Consider the following 27,007-nt stretch of genomic DNA (forward strand, 5'->3'; position numbering starts at 1 on the left):
GGCCGACAGGGCAAAACTCCATCTCAAAAACAAAAAAACAAACAAACAAAAAAACCTGAATGCTTTTGGGGAGGGTCAAGTAGTGTTTAATTCACCACTCCGTTATTACATTTCCAGAGTCACTCATTTCTGTTTCCTGTCTCAGACAGCCTTTGACCTTGTAATTTTCTATCATGAAGCCCAGAGATTATAATACTCAAGGCAAGAGGCTCTATTGTTGGACAGCGTGTAGGCAATCCTTGTGGACTGATGGCACAGAATAAACAAGTACGACTTTTCCGGAGGGCAATCTGGCAATACCAATTGAGTTTAAAATGGCCACAGTGCTTCCATTCTAAACAGATAACTGAAAAAGTGCACAAGGATAAAGATAAAGATTGCTCATTACAACATTGCTTATCATCTTGAGAAAGTAGAAACACACACCAAGAAAGAACTCATTAAACTAAGTATGTCACTTCTAATCAGTGACTTACCATCCAGGGATCATTAATTACTTCAAGGATAATGTATACATATTCATTTACAAAATAATAAAGTATGCATATAAAATGTACATTTTTTAAATAAGAAAGTATTTTCCTGATACACTGAGTGAAAAAACTAGATTACAAAGTAGAATCTACTATATGATCCCATTTATGAAAAATTACATATCTGTATCCATCCATCCATTTGATGTGTATAAACACATTTTAAAGATAAAGCCATAGATTTTCTTGAATTGGTTATAAGGTATGAGAAAAAGAGAAATCAAGAATAACTCCAGGGCATTTGGCTTGAATAATAAAGAACAGAGTTTTCATCAAATAATATGGGAAAAAACTGGATGAAGCAGATTTATGGGGGGATATTGGGAATATGGTTATAGGCATTTAAATTTGAGACACTAATATCCCAGGGGAGACATTGAATGAGCAGTGATATATACGTATGTACACACATACATATACATACACAAGCACACACACACACATCCACACATATATGTATAGGTGGATGTGTATAATACATCTGGAGTGGAGAACAGAGGTTTGAGTTACAGATATAAACTAGAGAATTGCTGGCACAAAGTAGTAATTACATATATATTTCAGTAGAGAGCTGGATGGGTATTTACCAAGATTTGATGGTGGCTGTCTATTAGTGATTTGGTTTTAGGGAATTTTGCATCTTCTTTTACAGCTCTGTGCCATATATGAATTTCTGAAATGAGTATATGTTATCTTTATCAACATCTAAAAAAGCAGAGTTAAAGTACAGAGGGAAAACTAAGGGAGATTTGTCTTATCAGAGTCTTTATTTTCTTTTGGGATTCCGAAGCGACCCATCCAATATCCCACTATTTATCTCAGCTCCTTGACAACTAGATTGACCTTCAGTTTCCTCACTCAAACTTAAGGAGGTATACCACATTACAAGATGTCAAAACTGAGTTTACACCAGAATCCCACGGGGTGCTTTAGAAAAATACTTAGGCCCCAGCCAAAACTACCACTGATGTATATTTTTAACATTAGAAAATAAACAATTAGGTTGGGCGCGGTGACTCACGCCTGTAATCCCAACTCTCTGGGAGGCCGAGGTGGGCGGATCATCTGAGGTCAGGAGTTCAAGACCAGCCTGGCCAACATGGCATAACCCCATCTCTACTAAAAGTACAAAAATTAGCCAGGCGTGATGGCAGGTGCCTGTAATACCAGCTATTCAGGAGGCTGAGGCAGAAGAATCACTTGAACCCAGGAGGCAGAGGTTGCACTGAGCCGAGATCGCACCACTGCACTACAGCCTGGGCGACAAGAGCGAGATTCCATCTCAAAAAAAAGAAAATAAACAATTAAGTAGAAAACAATGAAAACTCATGGTATAAATGCTCTTTCGTATAACCTAGGAATGTACTCCATACTTTTGGGGTTTAAAAATATAATGGTTTTAAATGTAAGGTAATTTTAAATGTAAAGACATAATGACTTTAAATGAAATGTAATCGTCAGTTTAAAAATAATCCTTAAATTTTATAATTTGAAGCATGTATTAAAAAGAATCTCAGAAATTAAGTATCTGTTCTAAATAAGGGTTCCACAATCAGACAATATAAATTGTTCATTTCTTTGCTCACTGCTTACAAAAATAATGTATTATTTTTGAGGGTGTTTGTATATTATATGTAAAGAAATTAGTTTAAAGTGATTCATACCAATATACTGTTTTTCTCTTTGTTATTTAAAGTGGCTCCAGGAGGAAAATAAGCAGTAGTACTTGTTGTAATATCTAAGCTTCTACAAAGGTTATCCTGGGTGGCACAGTCCATCCATCCTACATTAACAAGACCATCCTAAAATGGAAAGAAACAAAAAACAAACCATGTTGTAAATGGGAGGCAAAAAGTTAAAGGGATTTAGAGCTTTACTTAGCTAAAAACACAACTTTTCTACCATAAAACTTCATGCCTTAGTTCTACAGCAAAGTTAAAAAGTAGATTTCTAATATTATAAATTACTTTTTAATAAATTTAGAAATATTAAGTGCAAAAAATTGTACTAACTTGAGAAATGGTTTTTCCCTAACAGTAGAAATCTACTTTTTATAATTCTTTCTACAAATCCACAAAAAACTACATTTACAATTTTTATAGAAAGTGAGCTGTCCAATAGTCTTTCAGGTTAAAGAAAATAAACCAAACTACTGTTTAAGACTTTTCATTATGGCTATCCTTTTAATAATTATACAGTTTATGAGACAGTCTCTGTATGTGTCTACAATGTGCATTTAAATTAGTATCTTCCTAGTTTTCATCTACAGTGGCTAAGCTAATCCTTTAGTGAGCTCCAAAAATCCTGTACAAAAAGTACATTTCTCATAACCTTAAGTTACTGAAAAAAATTTCTGGACTGGGCAAGTTAGTACACAAACAGAGTTCTAACATACATTCAACTGGGATCTCAGAAAGATAAGGGAGAATGAGACAGAAACAAAAAGTGAAATACCAGCTGACAGGTTTCCACAACTGATGAAAGATATTAACGTATAGTGATCAAGAAGTCCAGTTAATGTCAATCAGAATAAATAAGAAACTCAGACCTATGTGTATCATAATGAAACTTCAGAAAATCACAAACAATTAATAGCTAAGAAAGAATAGATCTTGATCTAGGTGGTGTTACATGGGAGCATATATATGTAAAAATTAAGTTGTACACTTAAGATGTATTCACTTTACTGCATTTAAGACAGAACTTAGAAAAAAACATATTTGATTAAAATTTACAACAGCAAAGTTTCAGAGGTAGTAAAATAATTTCTGTTTAGTACTCTTGCGTTACGTAGCAAATGAGTAAGTCAGGATACATGTACAAAATTTCTAGGATACCCGTTAAATGAACAATAAAAGGATGGGTAACCAAAGAGCTAGTAGAGATGGGAAATGAAATTTTAAAAATCACTTGATTAATCCAAAAGAAGCAAAAAAGAAAGAAAAAAGGACTATAAAACAGGCAGGACAAATATAAAACTGACAAGATGGTAAGCATAGAGCCAAATATATCAAGAATAACATTAAATGTAAATGGACTAAGATAAAAAATGGCAACTACATAAATACAAAACCTAATTACACGCTGACTGCAGGCAATAAATATAAGGATACAGTAAGGGTGACAGTAAAAAATGGAAAAATGCCAACATTAAACAAAAGAAAGCTGGTGTAGCTATAGTAGTATCAGTCAAGGTAGACTTGGAGGCAAAAGGCATGAAAGGAGATCAAGAGGGTTATTTCATCAGGTTAGAGATTCAAATCACCAAGAAAACATACAATTCTAAATTAATATCCATCTAATAAAGCATCAAAAATAGATAATAAAAATTGACAGAAACAAAGGAAATAGAAATATCCACAAAGTAGTGGAGGATACTAAGACACTCTCTCAGTTATTGATAGAATAGGCAGACAATAAAATTATTAAGATCTAGAGGATTTGATTAACATAGCTAACAAACTGGACCCAACTGATTTTATAGAAATGTGTACCTGTGAATTACAGGATTTATTTTCAAATGCATATGAAACATTTATAAAAATTTACCATATGTTGGGCCATGAAACAAGGCTTAACTTAAAAAAACTGATTCCACGTTCATTATCCACAGTAGAATCAAGCTGGCCAAAAATAACAAAATTACTTTTAAAAATACCCTTTATGATTAGGAAGAAAAAATATAGAATCTGTGATTCAAAGAGAAATAAAAATGGAAGATTAAAAGATATTTTGAACTGATCATCAAAATACTATATATATATCAAAATAGAAGATGTACCTAAAGCTGTAGTCACTAATTTATAATCTAAATTCATATATTAGAAAGGAAAGCCTGAAGATCAATGAACTAATCATTCAAGAACAGCAAATTAAATCATAAAAAGTAGAGGGAAGGAAATATCGTATTTAAGTCAATGAAATCAAGAAACTGGCAGTAAAAAAAAAAAAAAATCAATAAAGCTAAAACTTGAGACTTTGAAGAGACTTATAAAGCTTAAAAAACCTCTCCTTGGACAGAGTAAGAATAAAAGAGATGAGACATACACACAAAATATGATCAGAAAGTAAGAAAGAACATCACTATAGATACTACAGATATAAAAAAATAGGATATTATGTACAATTTTTATAGTAATACATTTACACATTTGCTTCAAAGAACAAAGTCTTAGAAAAACAGAATTTACCAAATAGAGGAAGTAGAAAATCTGTCTGTCTATCTATCTATCTATCTATCTATCTATCTATCTATCTATCTATCTATCTATCTGAGAGAGACTGGAGAAAAGTCTATAAATATGGATTCAAAGACAACTTCAGGCCCAGATGGTTTCTTGATAAATTCTACCAAAAAAAGAAAAAAAAAAAGTTGAGAAAGAAATAACACCAGTTGTACAGAAACTGTTTCCAAAGAAGAGAAAAAGAGAGAATACTTTCCAACACATTTAAAGGCCAGCCTAACTTTGATGCTAAAAGTGCACAGACTTTACTGGAAAGGAAAAATATAGGCCAATCACTCTGATCACCAAATATTAAAAAAAAATAATAAAGATACTAATGCTCAGTCCTCACCCTCAAATATTTTAATTTAATTGATCTGGGGGACCTGGTTTTTTTTTTTTTTTAGTATTTTTAAAAGCTCCTCAGGTGATTCTAATGTGTAGTGTTGAAAAACTAAAGGCCTAGGCATAGGGTGAAATAAGGAAAGGGAAATGAAACAAAAGCATACTAAGTTGGTGATTTTAAATATCAAATAAAACAGAATTTGTGTAAACAAATCCATAATGCACAAAGAGAAATAAATAGCCACCAAAGGATATAATGATCATACTGCTGCCAACAATATAATGTCAAAATATGTAAAGGAAGAACTGACAGAAATATAAGAAATGGATAAATCAATGATTGATGGTAGAGATTTTAATATACCCCTCTTAGAAATTATAGATCATGTAGTCCAAAAACAACATGATGAATAAATCTGATCTAATAAATGTAATATTACACCTAACATAGAGGATACTATTATATTCAAGCTCACAAAGAATTTCCACAATTTTCACAACTGACAATTTGTATGGCTTTGTCAAGCCACAAAGCGTATTTCAATGGTGTTAAAAAATCAACATCACTCAGACTACTTTCCAGCCGTAACATGAGAGCTATATACATTAAAAAAATGACTAAAAAAGAAAACAACAAAAGATAAAGTTGGGAAATGACAAAAACACTAACATGTAACTTCAGTTGAAGAGGAACTTATAAATTACAGAATACTTAAAAAGTAAATGACACTTAGAATTGATACGTCAAAATTTGTTGAACGTAGCTAATTATTCAGGAAAAAATACATAGCTATGAATACAGTCATCAGAAAATAAGATTACAAATAGGTGAGTTAAATGTTCAAGAAATAAGGGAAGAAAATGTTTCAAATCAATTTCTAAACGTGTTTTTTTACATGGTGATATAGTTTTACAAAATGATTGATGCTTACCAACATGCCACTAAGCCTGAGTCGTGTCTGTGAAGTCAAACAATCTGGGGACAAAAAGACCTTATGAGGCAGTTTTACCTTTATTAAGCCTAATGAAAATACTTGCATTTGCCTTTCCCCCAAATTACCATGTGCATTTGAAGGCAATTAATTGAGCTGGACTCTATTGATAAATATGGAAATCCTTGTACACACACACACACACACACACACACACACTCCCTCACTCCCTCTTTCTTTAATTCTCTCCCTTTAATTTCTAGGATGTCTAGCTACACAGAAAATAATTTTCTCTCTTTAGGTTAATACACTCAATCTCTCCTATCAACAATCGCTTTTATCCAAGAGATCTCAAAATTGGGGGGAAATAAAATGTAATCGATATTTGATAAAAGTATATAAAGGATCCTCAAAATACAATAAAATCTTTAAATAGTGCCTTCACTATTTTTATGAAAGTTCTGTAAATATGAACACTAGAATACAATGAGAGAAGATTTAGAAGAAAGAGAGCTATAGCATCACAGAGCCTACAAAGACAGGGTGAAGCAATTTACCTGAAGTGAGAAGTAAAAGAATCTCAGAGAATGTAAGAACTTTTGTTCATGTGTGGATGAACAGAAATTTGGGCAATAGGCCAAAATGAGATAAAGTCCCTTGGTGATTAGTTAAGTTTAAGGCTGACGTTTTGCTGCAAGGCAGTGTCTTCCTAGCATAGGCCTTACAGGATGGGGTAATGGGTTGATTTGTTACAAGGCAGTACCTTTTCGATATAGCAGCATGAAGGCTGAGAGATGAAATGTGGGGAAAAGACTCATGTTGGGATTAAATACATGCAAATACATTGAGTTATAATATTTTGTTATCTTAGACCAAATTTTAACCAACCACATCGTTTTAACACAGTTTACAGTTTGTGGCTTGCTATGCAGAGTACTGAATTTTCAACTTAATTTATTCAGGGAAAGGTTCCTAGAAGAAGCTGTCATCTTCAAATATATAATTGTATGAGGCAAATCTATGTATGTTTGAGAGATATATACAAGCATGAAGCAAAGTCCATATTTCCAGAAAATTATTATTTTGGGAGGGGTTAGAGCTGTAAACAACTAGTTATTTTTGCAAATTGTCAAATAACATCTGTGGCTACCTGAAGGTACAATTTATCATGAGTCTATTTAAGCTGAAAAACTGGTCCACTGAACATAAAAACATAAAGCATACATTAAAAAATGAATAATAACCTCATGTGTAAAATAATGAAAAGGACAAATATTCATTAAGTAAAAAAAATTGTAATCTTGGGCATAAATTGCAGTTTCTAGTACTTAATAATCAATTACAGTAGCATACTTAAAACTGTTACGAAAAATTTAAATGTCATGTTCTCTTCATTCCAACAAAATTAAAATAGTATTACCTCCTCCTTTTGAACAAAAAGTGATCAGCCAGCCAATACCAGCAGCAAAAGCAGTTTGTATGGAGTTAACAAAATTTCCTTAAAAAAAAAAAAAGAAAAAAAGCAAATCCTGATCACCTATTACTCCTTTACTAATGGAAACAGTCTTCTAAGTAATTTTTCCTTTCTAATCTCACCCTCTTCTAATCCACTCTGAGTTTTACCAGTTATCTTTCCAAAGATACTCTTGAGTATGACAAATTCCTTCAATGGCTCTCCAATTTTTTCATCATATAAAAACTAAATTCATTATTTCATTAAGAAAAAAACTCAAATTGGCAAGTTAGGCCCCTGTGACTTGAGCTTTGTCTACCTATTTAGCCAGCTATATTATATTTCCCCACATCACTTGACCCAATTATTCATCTTTTTGTCAGATTCATGAAGTATTGCCAGTTCCCCAAATACACAGTGATCTCCTAAGGCTTCCTATTTATTTTCATAACAGATTGGATATGACTTCTTTCAAGAAGTATTTTCTAACTCTCTTTTCCCCAACTGGGTTGTTTTACGTATCTTATGCTTCCTTAAGCTCTCTAATAATAGTTACTATATTGCATTTTAATTGTTTACTAATGTTTTCCTCACTAATGAAGTCACCGATGGCAGAGATTATATATTTTATTACTGCAGCCCTACTATTTAATAGTTTCTGACACGTAACTTTACTCAATGAATAAAATGAACACCTTGAGCACAAATACTATTATTAGCTTAATCTGCCTAAAGGCAGTTAATGAGTTAAAAGCCTAAGATTAGAAGCATTTTTAAACTTTAAAATTAAACAGAATAGGTTTGAATTTACTGACTGATAAGCATACTTAAAAAAGCAACAAAACACTTGTATTACAAAACATTTTTTGCACTTTGAGAGATGCCTTTTTACCCTAGCCCTATCTCATATCCATTTACTATATCTTGATAGTTCAAGTTTCTGTACAAATTTAACTAGTTTGTTAAATTCTGCAGAGTTCAGAGTAAATGACACAATTCCCTTCTAAGAAACATGGAAAAGACACTTTACAATTTCAATACCATGACCAAAATGTTAATATTGCCATTAAAAACAAAATACTGATTTCAAAATACCCTGAAAATCAAGCAAATTAAGAAAATAAAATTACCTGTCCAAAGTTCTGTCACTGTACTTCTAACATGCTGCATTGCAAAACTCACTAAACTCTCCTTTGATCTGTCTCCATGATATTTCACTGGGGCCTATTGGTTTTTGTAAGAAGAGAAACATCTTTTACTTTTTCTTTTTAAAACTCAATAAAAATAATACCAGAGTTGGATTTTTACATTATCTTGAATAACACAGCAAAGTTCTATTTTTCAATAGCAGAATGTATTTCCAAATGATATCCTAATGATCTTGACAGTACAGATTCTATGGAACACATTTTAATAATACCATTTATAATAGTTTCAGGTTCATCACTGGAAACTAAGAAAAAAGATATCAGAGCTTTACATTCAATGAGACAACACTTGTAAAATACTTTGTAAACTACCAAATACAATATACATATTGTATAAATTATGTTCCTTAAGACAGAAACTGAAATTGGCAAACATTTAATTTTAAAATACAGCAAAGTCAATGGTGTTTGGCCAGGCACTGTGGCTCACCCCTGTAATCCTAGCACTGTGGGAGACTGAGGTGGGCAGATCACCTGAGGTCAGGAGTTCAAGACCAGCCTGGCCAACATGGCGAAACCCCGTCTCTACTAAAAATACAAAAATTAGCCAGGCATGGGAGCGGGTGCCTGTAGCCCCAGCTACCCAGGAGGCTGAGGCAGGAGAATTGCTTGAACCCAGGAGGCAGAGGTTGCAGTGAGCCGAGATCACGCCCTTGCATTCCAGCCTGGGCAACAGAGTGAGACTCCGTCTCAAAAAAAAAAAAAAAAAAATTCATAATCCAAAATGTTTATTATTACAGAAGACTAGTGAGATGGCACCTAAAACAAGACTTAAAATGTTCTGCAAATTCCACATACTGTTATTTTCTCTAGTCTTTAACTTGTCATAATGTTTAACAAATTTAAAAAATGCTAACTTTATCCCTTACCATTCCAGACCGAAAAATGAAGAGACTGGGATAGCTGTTGACTCCTTTCATTCGGCAAAGCATTCTATCATCACCACAGTTAACAGCTCCAATTCGAAGTAACCCATCCACTTCTTTAGCAAAGTCTCTCCACTATGACAGAAAAAGAAAACATATTTCTCTGATAAGACTACTTTTCTTCCCTTGAACACACTCCAAGCTATACATTTTTAAACCAGACATTTAAAGTATTTGATAATCATTTTTGATTACTATTCATAGAAAAAAAATTCTAACATACAAATTGCAAATCAATTAAAAATAAAACCAGTAATGAGGATGTGAAAAATACATACTGTGGGAGCTAAATCATGGCAGTGTGAACAGCCTGGGGAGTAAAAATTTACAAACCACAGTTCTCCAGAATTAACAGCAGCATCTAAAAATACACAAAATGCAAACAACTTAGAATTATTTACTAAAGGTTCATGCATATTTTAGTTAAAAACTTTTTGTGGAGATCAGAATTTTAAAAAGTCATAAAATTTTCATATTGTCTTTCTCATTTTCTGTGCAATTTTTTTCTATATCTTCTACATCAATGACATTCTTAAAAAATTAAAATTTTTTTTCACAAGAAATATTTCAAATGTCAAACCAACAATAGCTTTTTTAAAAAAACTCTCCTACGCCCATACTTGAAAAAGAAGCAGCCTCAAACTGCAAGATAAATATGGCCTTAAAGTTGTAAAAAGTGATGGCACAAGAAATAGCAGCCAAACCTCACATAAGAGTTTGTGTGCATGAGAGAAATAAAGAAGACAAATGGAGTGACTGAGATTTAAGCTCTTCTATTATATGCAGCATAGGTTAAGTAGGTTTAGTCAATTCTGACAGCTACTTTAAACTCTGAAAGAATAAAATGAGACCTACATAATACAGTAAGGATTGCGGGGATTAAATTTAATCTAAGCCCTAAATAAGACATTACCTTGGAAAATCATTTTGTTTGAAAAGGTTGAGGTTTTTAACAATTCAAAACATTAATACATATTTGCTAAAATTACAGATTTGAACAACATATAATATCTAGCCAATAGTACATTTTATATTTTATCTGTAAAATGACCTGATGCAAGTTACAAATTTTACTCACTTAAAAAATTTAACTTTGTAAAAATGTGCTTTCACATTCAAGATAAAAAGGCGAGGGTAATCTGCTTTTGGTTAAAGGATTTCCATATAATTCCATGTTAAAATTTGTTATTATTTTAAAATAAAAATTTCGGAAATTATAGTAAGACATTAAATCATACATGGTATTCTAAATATGTGCAACTAATTCAGGCTAATTAGAAACAGGTGCTGGACTCAGTGTTCACTTACATTCCAAGCATAAGACAGACCTGTGGGAAAACAGTTAATCTATACATTAGCAAAGTGTGTAATTCAGGACTATCAGCTGTTCTTTGGCAATGTTTTCAAAGTCTGGCAAATGATCATTATATAGTGGTGGTCGAAAAAATTGCCATATTGGTTTAGACCACAAACCAGTACAAATTTAGGTAAAAATGTTAACAGAATTAATGCAAACTTTAATGAAAGAAGGGATTATCTTATCAGCTACAAACAAGTAATGAGGTAGTTATTTTTATATAAAAATAGAAAACAATAATTACACAAGGTATTACTGTTTGTAAGTCTTAAATAAAAATATGCTGTAAAACAAATTTGAATGGTATTTGACACAAAACCTTGCTTGTAGTAAAAATGTCTCCTACCCTGGTAACAGGCATACCTCAGATACTGCGGGTTTGTTTCCAAATCACCACATAGCAAGTATCACTATAAAGGAGTCACACAAATTTTCTGGTTTTCCAGTGCATATAAAAGTTATATTTACACTATACTATAGTGTATTATGAAATAGCATTATGTCTAAAAAAAAAAAAAAATGTACACACCTTAATTAGAAAATAGGCTGGGCGCAGTGGCTCATGCTTGTCATCCTAGCATTTTGGGAGGCTGAGGCAGGAGGATCACTTGAGCCCAGGAGTTTGAGACCAGCCTGGGCAACACAGCAAGACCCTGTCTCTATAAAAATAGCTGGACATGGTGGCACATGCCTGTAGTCTCAGCTAGTTGGGAGACTGAGGTAGCAGGATTGCTTGAGCCCAGGAGTTTAAGGCTGTGGTGAGCTATGATCCTGCTGCTGCACTCTCCAGCTGGGGTGACAAACCAACCAAGGAACAAAAAATAACTTTATTGGTAAAAAATGCTAACACTAACAGTCATTTGAGCCTTTCAGCAAGTCATGCATGTTATGATGCTGATGGGTGCTGACTGATCAGGGTGGTGGTTGTGTAAGGTTGGGGTGGCTGTGGCAATTTCTTAAAATGAGACGACAATGAACTTCACCACACTGACTGATGTCTCCTTTCCTGAAAGATTTTCTCTGAAGCAAGCAATGCTGTTTGATGGCATTTAACCCACAGTAGAACTTCTTTCAAAATTGGAGTCAAAACTGGCCTCAAACCCTGCTGCTGTTTTATCAACCAAGTTTATGTAATATTCTAAATCCTTTGTTGTCATATCAACATTGTTTACAGGATCTTCACCAGGAGTAGGTTCCATCTCAGGAAACCACTTTCTCTGCTCATCCTTAAGAAACAACTCCTCACCGCCCCACAATGAGATTATTATAATGAGATAATTATATTATAATGAGATCATTATAATGAGATTGCAGCAATTCAGTCACATAATCAGGCTCCACTTCTAATTCCAGTTCTCTTGCTATTTCTATCACATCTACAGTTACGTCCTCCACTGAAGCCTTGAACCCCTCAAAGTCATCCATGAAGGTTGGAATGAACTTCTTCCCAACTCCTGTGACACTGATATTTTGACCACCTTCCATGAATCACAGATGTTCTTAATGATACTAGAATGGTGACTCCTTTCCAGAAGGTTTCCAATTTACTTTGCCTGGATCCATCAGAGGAATCACTACCTATGGCAGGTAGAGAGAGCCTTATGAAATGTATTTCTTAGATAATATGACTTGAAGTCGAAATTACTCCTCGATTTATGGGCTGCAGAATGGATATGGCGTTAGCAGGCATGAAAAAAACTTTATTCTCCTTATACATCTCCATCAGATCTCTTGGGTAACTAGGCGCATTGTCAATGAGCACTAATATTTTCAAAGAAATCTTTTTTTCTGTGTAGTAGGTCTCAATGGAAAGCTTAAAATATTCATAAAATAATGTGCTGTCATACAGGCTTTGCTGTTACACTTACAGAGCAGAGCCCATTTAGCCTAATTCTTCATGGTTTTTCATAAAATGAGCACTGGTTTCAACTTAAGGTCACCAGCTGCACTGGCCCCTAACGAGAGTCAGCCCATCCTTTGAAGCTTGGCATTGACTTCTCTCTAGCTATGAAAGTCCCAGATAGCATCTTCTTCCAATGGAAGGCTGTCTCATTTACACTGAGAATTTGTTGTTTAGTATAGCCACCTTCATCAATGATCTTAGCTAGATCTTCTGGAAAACTTGCTGCAGCTTCTATGTCAGGACTTGCTGCTTCATCTTGTATTTTGATGTTATGGAGATGGCTGTTTTCTTTAAACCTCATGAACCAACCTCTTCTAGCTTCAAACTTTTTTCTGCAGCTTCTTCATCTCTCTCAGCCTCCATAAAATTGAAAAGAATTAGGGCCTTTCTCTGGTTAGGCTTTCGCTAAGGGGATGCTGTGGATGATTTGATCTTCCCAGACCACTAAGACATTCTTTATGTTAGCAATATGGCTGTTTTGTGTTCTTATCATTAGTGTGTTCACTGGAGTAGCACGTTTACTTTCCATGAAGAACTCTTCCTTTGCATTTATAATTTAACTAGCAAAAGAGGCCTACCTTTTAGCCTGTCCTGGGTTTTGATATGCCTCCCTCACTAAGCTTAATCATTTCTAGCTTCTGATTTAAAATGAGAGACGTGCATCTCTTCCACTTCAACACTTAGAGGTCACTGTAGTTATTAATTGGCTTAGTTTCAGTAATGTTGTATCTCAGGGAGTAGGGAGACCCAAGAAGAGGGAGAGAAAAGGGAGAAGGAAGAGGGAGCAGTAAGAATAGACACAAAAATTAAGTATGCCATCCTATGGGCACACTCCAAAACGATTACAATAGTAACATCAAAGATCACTGACTGCAGATCACCGTTAACAGACAGAATAATAATGAAAAAGTTTGGACACCAAAATGTGACAAAGAGACATGAAGTGAGCACATGCTACTGGAAACATGTTCAGCTGATAGACTCGCTTGACGTAGGGTTGCTAAAAACCTTCAATTTGTTAAGAAAAAAAAAGGCATTATCTATGGAGTGCAATAAAGCAAAGTGTAATAAAATGAGGTACGCCTGTACTTTGTCTTCATAGAGAACTTCTCATATTTGCCAAGTTCCCACTGATTGCTGAGTAATAAGAATAAAGTTAAAATATTTTTAATACTGTATCATCACAGCTCAATGGGATGCTGTGCGTAACAGTGACCCAGAATAGATTACATTTCAAAATGTAACTTTCCACTTCTAAACTATACAACTACAGCTACTGTCTGTTAATATACATACAACTCCAATTAACAGCTTCTGTTAGCAAAGTAAAATGTAATTACTTTGCCTGTAATGTACAGATTAACTGTTTTCCCAAAGGTCTATCTTATACTTGAAATGTAGGTGAACACTGAGTCCTGTACCTGTTTCTAATTAGCCTGAATTAGCTGCACGTATTTAGAATACCATGTATGTTTTAATGTCTTACTGTAATTTCTGAAATTTTTATTTTAAAATAACAAATTTTAACACGGAATTATATGGAAATCCTTTAACCAAAAGCAAATTATTCTCGCCTTTTTATCTTGAATGAGAAAGCACATTTTTACAATGTTAAATTTTTTAACTGAGTAAAATTTGTAATTTGCATCAGGTCATTTTACAGATAAAATATAAAATGTACTATTTATTGGCTAGATATCATATGTTCAAATCTATAATTTTAGCAAGTATGTATTAATGTTTTGAATTGTTAAAAAAAAACCCTCAGTCTTTTCAAATAAAGTGATTTTCCAAGGTAATGTCTTATTTAGGGCTTATAGTAAATTTAATTCCCACAATCCTTACTATATTATGTAGGTCTCTTATTTTATTCTTTCAGAGTTTAAAGTAGCTGTCAGAATTGACTAAACCTACTTAACCTATGCTGCATATAATAGAAGAGCTTAGAAGGCATTTGCTTGTTGACTTTCTAGAGAGCCAGAAATGATAACATCTGCTAAGCAGAAAAATGCCTGGGAAAGCTTCACTAGAGGGTCCTTCTCTATCACAACAATGCTCCTGCTCATTCCTCTCATCAAGCAAGGTTAATTATTTATGAATTATCTCTGAAGTTTTGTGGCTGCAATTTATCTTGAACTACAGTTTGGGGTTCTATATGAACTATTAACAGTTCTTAAGCTGTTCTGCATAGTGACACATCTGAAAAAGTGTGAACCCATATACAATATAACTATCAGTGAAGTCTCATTCTAGGTAGACTCATGGATTAGTAAGCTTGCAAGTTTTGTTCAGTTCCTCTATCTATAATTCCGATGTTTTCTGAACCATTGGCACACAAAACACTTACTGATGTATTAGGAGATGAGACACAATAAAAACCACACAGGAACAGCTGTGCATATAGGTTTATATAACTCACACAAGAGAGTTATGATTCTATCAGCTTGTGACATGAGCATTAATTCTATTAACAATCCAAATGGATCAAATTGTCCTATTTTATTTGCAGAATATAGGGAAGATATATTTTCTATTCACTTAGAACATGTTCAAGTGTTCACCTAGAAGGCTTTTAACAAAGTAACACATTGAACAGTTATTTTGTTTGTGGAGCTCACCAGCATGATGTAGAAAATAAGATTAAAATGCCACCCTTGGCCAGATATGGTGGCTCATGCCTGTAATCCTGGCACTTTGGGAGGCTAAGGTGGGTGGATTGCCTGAGGTCAGGAGTTCGAGATCAGCCTGGCCAACACGGTGAAACCGTCTCTACTAAAAATACAAATACAAAAATTAGCTCGGTGCGGTAGCGAGCACCTGTAATCCCAGCTACTCGGGAGGTTGAGGCAGGAGAATCACTTGAACCCAGGGGGCAGAGGTTGTAGTGAGCCAAGATCGTGCCACTGCACTCTGGTGTGGGCGACAAAGCAAGACTCTGTCTCAAAAAAAAAAAAAAAAAAGCCACCCTTGCTTAGAAGGAACAAACTGTCTAAAATCAAGTACCTGTAATAAATTTTTAACGATAGTAATATATGAAAAACATTATATAGATTTATATGTATTTTTTGCAATTGGTACGCTATTTTAGTTTTCTTTTTTTTTGTGGTGCCACCATGGCTCACTGCAATATCAGCCTCCCAGATTCACGTGATTCTTGTGCCTCAGCCTCGCAAGTAGCTGGGATTACAGGTGCATGCCACCATGCCCAGCTAATTTTTGTATTTTTAGTAGAGATGGGTTTTCCCCATGTTGGCCAGGCTGGTTTTTAACTCCTGATCTCAAGTGATCCACCCGCCTTGGCCTCCCAAAGTGCTGGGATTATACAGGTGTGAGCCACCGCGCCCAGCCGTATTTTAGTTTTCTAAATTAAATACAATTGTGGTAGAGCAATATAAAATTTAAATTTGAAGTTTTATTGCTTTGAAGTAGAAAAAATAAACCTATTATTACTGTACAAAGGATGAAAGTATAAGAATCTATTCTGGTATACAATTTTCTAAAATGCAATGGAAAATGCAGAACTGTATTTTTATGGCCATTTTCACACAAAGTTGCCCATCAAATTAAATCTACTTCCAAAATAACTATACCTTTAGCCAAAACTCTAAAATCAAAAAGCTCTGAGAAGTTTTGCTGTAAGTTTGTAGCAAGCTCACTTGGCATCCAAACATGATCTGAACTGATTTTTAAATTTCTTTTATTTAGTATACTTACACATTTTGCTACAGAAATATTAATGTTTTTATTATTGTACACTTCACCACATTCTGCTAGAAATATTTAAGATACAGTATATTACATTATTACTGTTTGAAAATCCAAAAGATTTCTAAATTTCAAACATATATATCCCCAAGAGTTTTAGATGAGCTCGAACTTGTATTAGTTTTATAAAACCTTAAGCCCACAAACTTACCAAATTCTCTTCTTTCCAATGTTATGATTTCAGGATCATCATCATAAATACCTAATTTTAAAAGTATATAAAAATTATAAAATCAAAACTTCACCATATAAATTGCCACATCAAAATAGATTACTCATTTTAATCATCAAAAAAATCAAACTACTATATTAAATCTCGAACTTAGACAATATGCAACAGCCTAAGCGAAAAAAAAAGTAAATAATACTATCAATATATTTAGGGTGGTCTAAAGATACTAGAATTCTGATATGGACTCTCATAGATGTGTATGTGGTAGTTCCTAATATTCACATAATTTTACCTCCATATAAAATTTATATTATGGTTTTAAAAATAATTACAGATTCAGGAAGGTGCAAAAATATAGACACTTGTGTACCTTTTACTCACCTTCCTCTAATGGTGACATGTTATGTAGCTATAGTACAATATCGAAAACCAGGAAATTGAGAGTGGCACACTGTTAACTAGACTACAGACCTCATTCAATTTTCAGATTATATGGTTTTTAATACATGGTATCACGTTAGAATATCTTCTGCTAAAAAGCTTAGAGTATTTGCAGAGGCAGACAAAATATTTAGTAAATATAAATTTTTTAGGCTTTGTGGGATGTATGGCTTCTGTCACAACTTCTCAACTCTGCTCTAGAAGTGTGAAAGAAGTCATATATATTATGTAAACAAATGAACGTAATTCCATTCCAATAAAACTCATTTATAAAAGAAATGGCAAGCCAGATTTGGCCTATGAAATGCAGTATGCTAACCCTTGATACAGACTATCAAGGTGTAGAGAATATACTTGAAAATACTATTTTGAAAAAAAAAATTCTATTTACTAAAAGCAAATCCTCCAGATATAAATTTAAAATACTTTAGTCTAATACAGAAGCATATTCAGTTCTTAGCCTGCATTTGAGGTTAATTAATGACTAGGAGAAACACTGGGTCTCTGAACACACCTTCCTGCCTTGATACCTGTGTGTTTACAATCTCTCTTCCTTGGTTCCTTTGTTTCCTCCTTCCACCTTATTTTTTCCTTCATGTTTAAGAAAAAAAACACCTTTCGTCCTTCTCATATGGAACCTTTATTGATAATGTTTCAAGGTATTGACCTTAATGTCAACCAAAGGCCAAAACACCTTAAAACATCAATAAGGGTTCCATATGAGAAGGATGGCATTTCTATTAAAGAGATCATTACTAAACTTAAAGGTTAGCCTTTCTTGGAAAATATGATGCTCTAAAATATATTGAAAGAAATATTATTCAATATTAAAAAATACTGAAAGAAATATTTAACTACCCCTAATGCAAATATATAGTCATAAATCACTTACTAACGGGGACACATTCTGAGAAATGTGTTGTTAGGGAATTTTGTTGTTGCAAAAACATCACAGAGTGTACTTACACAAACCTAGATAGTATAGCTTACTACACATCTAGGCTACAAACCTGTACAGCATGTTACTGCTGAATAGCATAGGCAACTGTAACACAATCCTAAGTATCTTTGTATTTAACACATAGAAAAGGTACAGTAAAAATATGGTATTGTAATTTAATGGGACCAATGTCCTACATACAATCCATTGTTAAGTGAAATGTCATTATGCAGTCCATGAATGCATATTTTTCATTAAATAGCAATCCTTATTTTAAAAGTATTTAACAAGATTTGACCAATACTTCATATCTGTACAGATCATCTCTGTATACCAACTGACTTTCCTTTTAAATTTCACTCCCACAGCAAATTAAAAGGAGCTAATCAAAGTGACGCATCTTAAATATATAAGCTAAGTGGTGAAACAGAATTCACTTTTCTTTTACTCAGATAAAAAATATTCCATAAGTAATACCGTATCACCTTACCAAAATCATAACGATAATAGTTCCAGCTTTCATACTGGCCACCTTGATTATCCTCAAGTCCCTTTTCTCCATATTTGTCATACTTTTTCCGTAGATCTTCATCTTTGAGTACTTCATATGCTCTATTTATTTTTAAAAAATCTCCATGTGCATTTGGGTTATTCTGTTAAAAATATTAGATATAATACAATTATTTCAGATACAGAATCCAAGTTTCTTCAAAACATATACGTAGGTTTAATTAATCTAGTAACTTCTGGGAGACCATATACCAACATGAGGAGGGGTAATACAACATGACATGAGTTACCATGGCTTGAAATGAAGTTTTTTTTAAGAAACTATAATCTTCAACAACGACAAAAAAAAGAGTAAGAAAAGTAATGAAATAATTGACTCTTCAAAAGGTTGACAGACGTTATCAGACCGTGTGAGTTAGGCGTCCTAAAAATGCAGCTGAAACTAATAAGCCTGTTGAAACTCTTAATTTCACAAATATTTATTACTCCTATAACAATTATAAATCAACACATTTGTAGGTTATTTTTCTATTTGAGGTAAAATCAACTTAATTAGAAAAAGATGTGCCCCAATCTATCAGATAATTACATAAAAGCCAGTATCAGAAACACCCCAAAATCGATCCCAGTACTTTGGGAGACTGAGGAGGGTGGATCATTTGAGGTCAGGAGATCGAGACCAGCCTGGCCAACATGGTGAAGCCCCATTTCTACTAAAAACACAAAAACTAGCCGGGTAGTAGTGACGCACACCTGCAATCCCAGCTACTCAGGAGGGTGAAGCAGGGGAATTGCTTAAGCCTGGGAGGCAGAAGTTGCAGGAAGCCGAGATGGCGTCACTGCACTCCAGTCTGGGCAAGAGAGTGAGACCCTATCTCAAAAAAAAAGAAAAGAAAACAATCCAAAATTAGATCAGAAATGTTTCTTCCTTGTTACTGTGTTTCATAAAATTTGTTTCTGAAGGATGCTTTCATTTAAATAATACTCAGATGTAGAAGTCTACTATCTTTTATATGGAAAGTTAAAAATCATCATTTGAAATTTTAAAGAAAAATTAAAAAAAAATCTTGAATGTGGATCTCAGGAAAAGATAATCAACTAAACAATATTTAAAGAAATATTGTTTCTCTTGCTCAGCTTCATGCAATGAAATAAAATAAGCCTATTTTAAAACTTCTACCTAGAAAAGAGAAAATTATAACTATGTCTTCTCCTTGTTAATGACGAACGCCAAATCTCATTAAGAAATAATCAAATAAATTACAAAAACACCATAAAAATTAAAATGAATTTAGTTTTGAAAGATTTACGTTAATGGGTATATAAATATTTATTACTGGCATTATATTCAGCTGCTGTCAAGTATTAATTTATAAAACTTTCTAACTCTGGTTTGTGGACTTGTGCACAGAAGAAAATAGTCGAGGTTAAAACATGCTATTATTAGCTATTACTTCTATTTTTAGCAAGTCATACCCTCTGAGTTTTAAAAAAATATTTTTTGTTCCTGTTCTAAAATACTTGATCTTACCCTACTTTAATAAGAAAACTACTTCGACTACTTCATGGATATTATTGTTTGTTTTGGGGTTAATGTCTTTAATAGAATTGTTGGAAAATCATCTACAAATTAAGAGGAAACTGAATTTTTGGTACTGAGATTCCTTCACGGGATCCTAAATAATGCAGAACATTTTGGTGCTTTTGTTTCTAGTATACAAGGTGAATTATAATTTTGACATGTGATTATTCTTAAGCATTTGATCATTTAAAGCAATTTAAATAAATATCAAAATGTACCAAAAATATAATCAAGTATTTTTAAAAACAAACGTTTACCTACCGGGTTTTTATCAGGATGTAACTTCAATGCCAATTTCTTGAAAGCTTGTCTTATTTCTCTACTGCTTGCAGTTTTCGATACTCTAAGTAAACTGTAAAAATCCTGATCTGTGCCCACTAAAATGGCCATATATACTATCAGAAAACAGAGAATGATCCTTTTCAAGTCTCTGATATAGTCATCTTTATTTAACCAGACTCCCATTCTCTTTCTTATGCAAGTTCTGATTTAAGTGAACATTAAGATTCACTGCTGGTTCCAGTTGATGTAATATGCAAATTTGAGAACTTCTGTCCACATTACTTCAAGGGTGAATCAAGCATCACAAATCTGTCCCCAAAAATATTAATCTAAGAAAGAACAGCAGGCAGTTAAAATACATTTTGAACTAAAAACAATAGCACAATTTATTTATTAAAGAACATGGTCAGCAATACAATCTCCATTAAATGGCAAATCAGTGTGAATGCCCCACTTTCTATTTTTCACTCTTTCCACACCCATGTAGCTAGATTTGTGAAATCACTGAAGATAGCAGATAAAAGGTCATGAGTGGTAGTTAAGTAGCTCGCACACACACACTCAGCAATCTATACACTGAGAAAATACCTCTGACGTGCATCAGAACACAAAGGTGGCAATAAGCTACATGTCCTTCCTCTTTCTACCCAGTTATAGCGTTGCCTTTAATACCTCTTCCTTTTAGCTACTTCTTTACCTCCTAAAGCTAATTTTCATTTTCAGCAGAATTCACTAGTAGGAAATGTCCTTGGGAGGGACTAGAAGAAAACATAGGGTTCTTTACTTCTCATACAACCCTACCAGAAATGACAGTGAAGTATATTGTTATAATAGACAATCTACACAGCAGTCGATCTTTTTCCCGGAGTTTTCTCAGAAGGTGCTTATACTGAATTTAAGTAGAGGCCACTTTCTAAAAATAGCAGAAAAATAATTGTAAGTTACCAGTGTAATTTTATTGCAAAGTTCATGTTTGGTGTAAGTAGAAACAAAACATGAAAAGAGAAGGGAATCGGTTATTTAGACATACTCTGCAGGGCAAAAACAATCATTACTTCATCATATCACATTTCAACCACTATATTTTAGTTCCACAGATCTCGTAATGCTTTGAAAAATCTAACGCTCCTTGCACCTCATTTCTGTTTTTCATTTAATCCTAAATGTCTATTTCAAAATTTTTCTCTTTACCTGTGAATGGTCTTCAGCTCATTTCTAATACTTCCTTTTCATTCCACAAAAATATACCTTTGAAAAATATAATGATGTAGAGATTAACAAGTATCCAAACAAGAAAACAACCATCAGAAAAAGAGAGGGCATAGTCTCAATCAACACTTTGGGATAAGATGTTTCTCGCCCAGGGGTTGTTCTCAGCGTGGGTGTGGCCGAACTGCCCGTGGCCCGAGCTACGGGGCAGGTGGAAGCGCCAGGTAAATGGAAGGCGCAAGCTTTCGCGTTGCCATCACTGCAGAGTGGGATAGGGGAGACGGGGAAAGATGAAGACACGGGGGAACAGGGCTGTCAAGTGTTGCTGGTGTCTGAAGTCTCAGGTCGGACTCAGGGAGAAAGTGTAAGTAACTGAGAGGGAATCGCTGGGCCGAAGAAGGGTGGTGTGGATAACAGGGAGGAGGAAGGTGGGGAGCGAGAACACAATACCCAGGTCGTAAGAGCGCACAGGAAGGGAGGTTCAGGCGCTCAGCCATTCCGCCCCTCCCTGACCGGAGGGCCCAGGCCACCACCGGCTCCAGCAAAGCCCTGGCCCCGGGCCCATGCCCACCTTGCCATCGCGGGGTCGCTTCCTGTAGCTACTCCCCCATCCTCAAACCCTGGCGGCGGACCCCGCCTGGCCGAGCCCAAGTACCGCGTGCGGGAGAGAAGCACACGCACTCTCCGACGGCCCAGCCGCGGCGCACGGGATGGGTAAGGTCCAGCCACACCGGCGACTACTAGCCCGCGGCCGGCACCGGTAGGCTCCTCACGCGCCGGTCTCCACGGCGAGCCGGGGCGGGGCCTGGCGCGGAGCATTGTGGGAAAGGCGTGGAGGACGCTGGCTGGGAGACCCGCTGCGGGCCTAGCGGGCGCGGCGGCGGTGGCGGCGGTGGGGTGGAGAGGGCGGTGTAGGTTTAGGTTGACGTGGCGGTGTGCGCGGGATCCGGCTCCGGCTCCAACCCGGAGCTGAGGGAAGTGCCCTGGCCAAGCAGCCCGCACCCCCTCACCAATGCGGCCGGCGCCTGCCGCGGGTGGGGACGGTGGATGGCGAAGCCCGCCTCTTCCTGCTTCCGTTGCCAGGGTGACGGGGAAACCCAGAGGGCGGGCTTTGGGGTTGAGTTCCCTGAGAGTCTTTTAAAGGGAAGACGAAGATTTGGAGGATTTGTTTGGGTGATGGGTGGGTGAGGCCGAAAGGCGAAATTTGGCGGAGAAAGGAGAACTTGCCTGAAACGACGCTGATTGCAGTATCAGGCTAGCGGACTGAAGAGGCAGTAGGAAACTTGAAGGAAATTAAAACATTTACAATTTTGTGTAAGCGTGTGTATCAACAAGCATTTGAGACTTCTACAATATTTTCTGGATTCTGAGTCATACAAGCTAGAAACTGGGGAGTTATCGTTGTTCTCTTACCTTGATATCCTACTGCTATGGTACAGAAACTGCATTTTGTCCCACAGCAATATAACAATTGAAGTGGTTATATTTACTACATTTTCTATATTTAAAAGAGAAAACCGAGCCTAGAGGATACCTGCTTATAACATCAACCCTAACATGAAATAAGTTGTGATTGGTAACAGTTTCGGGCAGTAGATCAAGTGTCAGCTTCTAAAAACTTGGAAGACTATACAGGATCTATGGCTAAGCTAATACGTGGTAGGAAAGAAGAGGAAGTAGAATGAACAAAGGCAAACATATTAGAAGCAGCCTGATGTAATAGTAGTTAATATATCTCAGGAACTGGTCTAAGCACACGTATAGTAACTCATTTAGTCCTCCAAATAATCTTACAAGATAGTGGCTACTATATCTATTTCCCATTTGAGGAAACTGAGGCAAATATTTGAGAGCTGGGATTCATATCTAAGCAACCTGGCTTCAGAGACTATGATGTTAAGCATTATGACACAGTGTGTAACCATTTTGTTACACACTGTAACAAAATCTTAAAGTAAATTGAAAAACAAACAGAAAACTGGAAGATAAAGCAGGGACCAGATCACAGACAGGTTTTTATGCCAAGATGAAGACATAGATTCCTATCTCTTAGGTGATGAGGAAGCTTTTAAAAAAAGAGACTGAGAGTGTATTTAGATCATCCTGGCAGCTATTGGAGAGAGGATGCAAAGCATACAAAACTGGAGAAAGGAGAATGTTAGACAAATAGGGTAAATGCTTTAAGAGGTGGTGGGCCGGGTGTGGTGGCTTACGCTTGTAATCGCAGAACTTTGGGAGGCCGAGGTGGGTGGATCACTTGAGGTCAAGAGGTCGAGACCAGCCTGGCCAACATGGTGAAATCCCATCTCTACTAAAAATACAAAAATAAGCCGGGCATGGTGGCGCACCCCTGTAATCCCAGCTACTCAGGAGTCAAGAGAATTGCTTGAACCCGGGAGACAGAGGTTGCAGTGAGCCAAGATCACACCACTGCACTCCAGCCTGGGTGACAGAGCAAGACTCTGTCTTGGGGAAAAAAAAAAAAAAGTAAGAGATGGTGATTGGTTGGATAAGATAAAGGAAAGATTTAAGGTTAACTTCTGACTTCACATGGCTGAATACTACCCACTGTATGAAGATCTGTTTAGGGAAAAGATAAAGGATTCTGACTTGGACATATCTAGTTCAAGGTTCCTAGATCATATCTTAGTGAATATACCCTGCATAAAACTCATGGGTAATGTCTAGATTGGAGAAAAAATAGGAGAAAAATCATCAGATCACCCAAAGAAAGTGTGCAGAATAAGCAAAGTTGTGGACCAAGGATTAAAACCTTGGGGAATTCTAACATCAAGAATGAAAGCACACACGGAAAAAGAATCTAAGCTTCATGAAGGTGGATTCTTGTTCATTTTATTTACTGTTATGGCTCCAGCTGTTCTTACTATATGGTAGTTACTACATAAATATTTTTTGAATGAACAGACATTAATTTGAGAAATAGGCTGAAGAAGAAGAACCCATATAGGATGTAAAAAAGCGATGATCAGAGATGGGCAAAAGGAACTAAACATCAAGGAAGTTAGAGTGAGTCAGATAAGACACTGACTGCAACTTGTTAATTAGGTCTGGCAATTAGGAGGTTATAGGGTCCTTAGTAAGCACAATTTTGGTGGATGGTAAGGCTGGAAGTTAGATTGTAGTAGACTAAAGATTGGCTAGGAGCTGAGGAAATGGAAACAGCAAGTACATATACTCTGTTCAAAGTTTGGGTGAAGAGAGGAAGGAAACTCATGTAACTAGAAGAGGATGTGGATTCCAAAGAGGAAATACTTTAGGCTTGGAAAGACTTGAGCAAGTTTATAAGCTGAGTAGAAGCCAAAAAAGAAAGAGGCCACAGATAATGAGAGGGATGGAGTCAGGAGCACAGATGGATTGATTAATCTTACACAGTTCATTTATTTACTTATTTAGTATTTTTTGAGATGGAGTTTTGCTCTCATTGTCCAGGCTGGAGTGCAATGGCGCAATCTTGGCTTACGGCAACCTCTGCCTCCCAGGTTCAAGCGATTCTCCTGTCTTCAGCCTCCCCAGTAGTGGGGATTACAGGCACCTGCCACCACGCCTAAATAATTTTTGTATTTTTAGTAGAGATGGGGTTTCATCATATTGATCAGGCTGGTCTTGAACTCCTGACCTCAGGTGATCTGCCCACCTCAGCCTCCCAAAGTGCACATTTAATTTATTAATTAAAACAGTCTACTGTTCTCTGGGCTAGGTCATTAGGGTTACTGTGGTAAGCAAGGACATAGCTCTGCCCTCAGTAAGTAGGATAATAGAGGACACATCAATTATTCAAACAAATCTGTAATTATGAAGGAAGAATACATAGTGTTGTGATGTTGTGACCTACTCTAGGGGCAAAGATTTGTCAAAGGTTTTACCAGAAATAAAAATAAAAAAGAAATTTAACATATATGGGCAAAAAATTAGGGAATATTATAGTCAGATTGAACAGCAAGTGCATAGTTCTTGTACTTCAAAAGAGCATGGGTGTTAAAGGAACAAAAAGATCACCAGAATGTAGCAAGCCAAAAGGAGAGAGTCAACAAAATGGGAATGTAAAAGTAGACAGGGACAAGATGTAGTTTATTTTAAGGAATTTGGGCCTTTTCCTACGAGCAATGGGAAGCCACAGAAGTGTTTAAACAACGGAATGTCATTACAGTATTGAATTATTTAATTTAAAAAAAGTGAGCCAGGCGTGGTGGCTCATACCTGTAATCCCAGCACTTTGGGAGGCTGAGGCGGGTGGATCACAAGGTCAGGAGATTGAGACCATCCTGGCTAACACAGTGAAACCCTGTCTCTACTAAAAATACAAAAAATTAGCCGGGCATGGTGGTGGGCGCCTGTAGTCCCAGTTACTCAGGAGGCTGAGGCAGGAGAATGGCATGAACCTGGGAGGCGGAGCTTGCAGTGAGCCGCGATCAGGCCACTGCACTCCAGCTTGGGCAACAGAGCAAGATTCCGTCTCAAAAAAAAAAAAAAAAAAAAAAAAGAAAAGAAAAAAATGGAAAAGAATTTCAAAGTTACAAGAATGTTAAATGTATAGAACAAGTAATTTTGTTTCCTCGACCACTTGTAAGTTGTTAACTTCTTGTCCCGTTATCTCCCAAAACTGGTTTATATTTTTTACAAACAAGGACATTCTCCTTCATAACCAAAACACAATCGTCAAAATCCAGAAGTTAACATTAATGTCTTATTACCATCTAATCCTCAGACCCCATTTAGGTCTTGCCAATTGTCCCAATAACATCTTTGCAGTACAAAGATCTACCTGGCAACTACTTGTTTCAATTTAGTGTCCTGATATTTCAGGCTCCCTCAGTTGGAAACAGTTCTTCAGTTTTTCCTTGACTTTTAAGACTTTGACACTTGTGAAGAATATAGGCCAATTATTTTGTAGATGTCTTTCTGTGTCAGTTTGTCTGATGTTTCCTTACGATTAGATTTAGGTTACGTATTTGGGAAGAATCTAACAGAACTGACCCTATGTTCTATCCATTGCAGGCCCCAAATTTTGATTCGTCTCATTGTTGGTAGTTTTAACTTAGATGGCTTCATTGTAGAGATGTCTGAGGGGCTTTTCTACTGCAATGTTACATTTTTCCTTTTGTAATTAATAAGTGCTTTATTGGAGGTGCTTTGAGACTCTATGAACATATTCTATTCCTCATCAAACTTCCAATTTATTCATTAATGTATATTATTATGGATTCA

General features: G+C 35.6%; 1 protein-coding gene across 2 annotated transcripts in view; it reads right to left on the bottom strand.

Moving 5' to 3' along the window:
- DNAJC10 (DnaJ heat shock protein family (Hsp40) member C10) overlaps nt 1-20,755 on the bottom strand; it is a 56,681-nt gene extending 35,926 nt beyond the window's left edge. The window contains exons 1-9 of one of the 2 annotated variants that reach the window (XM_032755217.2): nt 20,552-20,755; nt 18,689-18,851; nt 16,797-16,847; nt 9,899-9,981; nt 9,564-9,695; nt 8,617-8,710; nt 7,454-7,531; nt 6,034-6,077; nt 2,198-2,335 (exon numbers count right to left, since the gene is read on the bottom strand). In XM_032755217.2, coding sequence (XP_032611108.1) covers nt 2,198-2,335; nt 6,034-6,077; nt 7,454-7,531; nt 8,617-8,710; nt 9,564-9,695; nt 9,899-9,981; nt 16,797-16,847; nt 18,689-18,851; nt 20,552-20,755 — 987 coding nt within the window. The remainder of the gene's footprint in view (nt 1-2,197; nt 2,336-6,033; nt 6,078-7,453; nt 7,532-8,616; nt 8,711-9,563; nt 9,696-9,898; nt 9,982-16,796; nt 16,848-18,688; nt 18,852-20,551) is intronic. The other variant, XM_058440453.1, reaches the window with a different exon arrangement.
- Between the last annotated feature and the right edge of the window lie 6,252 nt (nt 20,756-27,007).

Source organism: Hylobates moloch, unplaced genomic scaffold (genome assembly GCF_009828535.3).
Source record: "Hylobates moloch isolate HMO894 unplaced genomic scaffold, HMol_V3 SCAFFOLD_1, whole genome shotgun sequence".
NCBI classification, from domain to species: Eukaryota; Metazoa; Chordata; class Mammalia; order Primates; family Hylobatidae; genus Hylobates; species Hylobates moloch.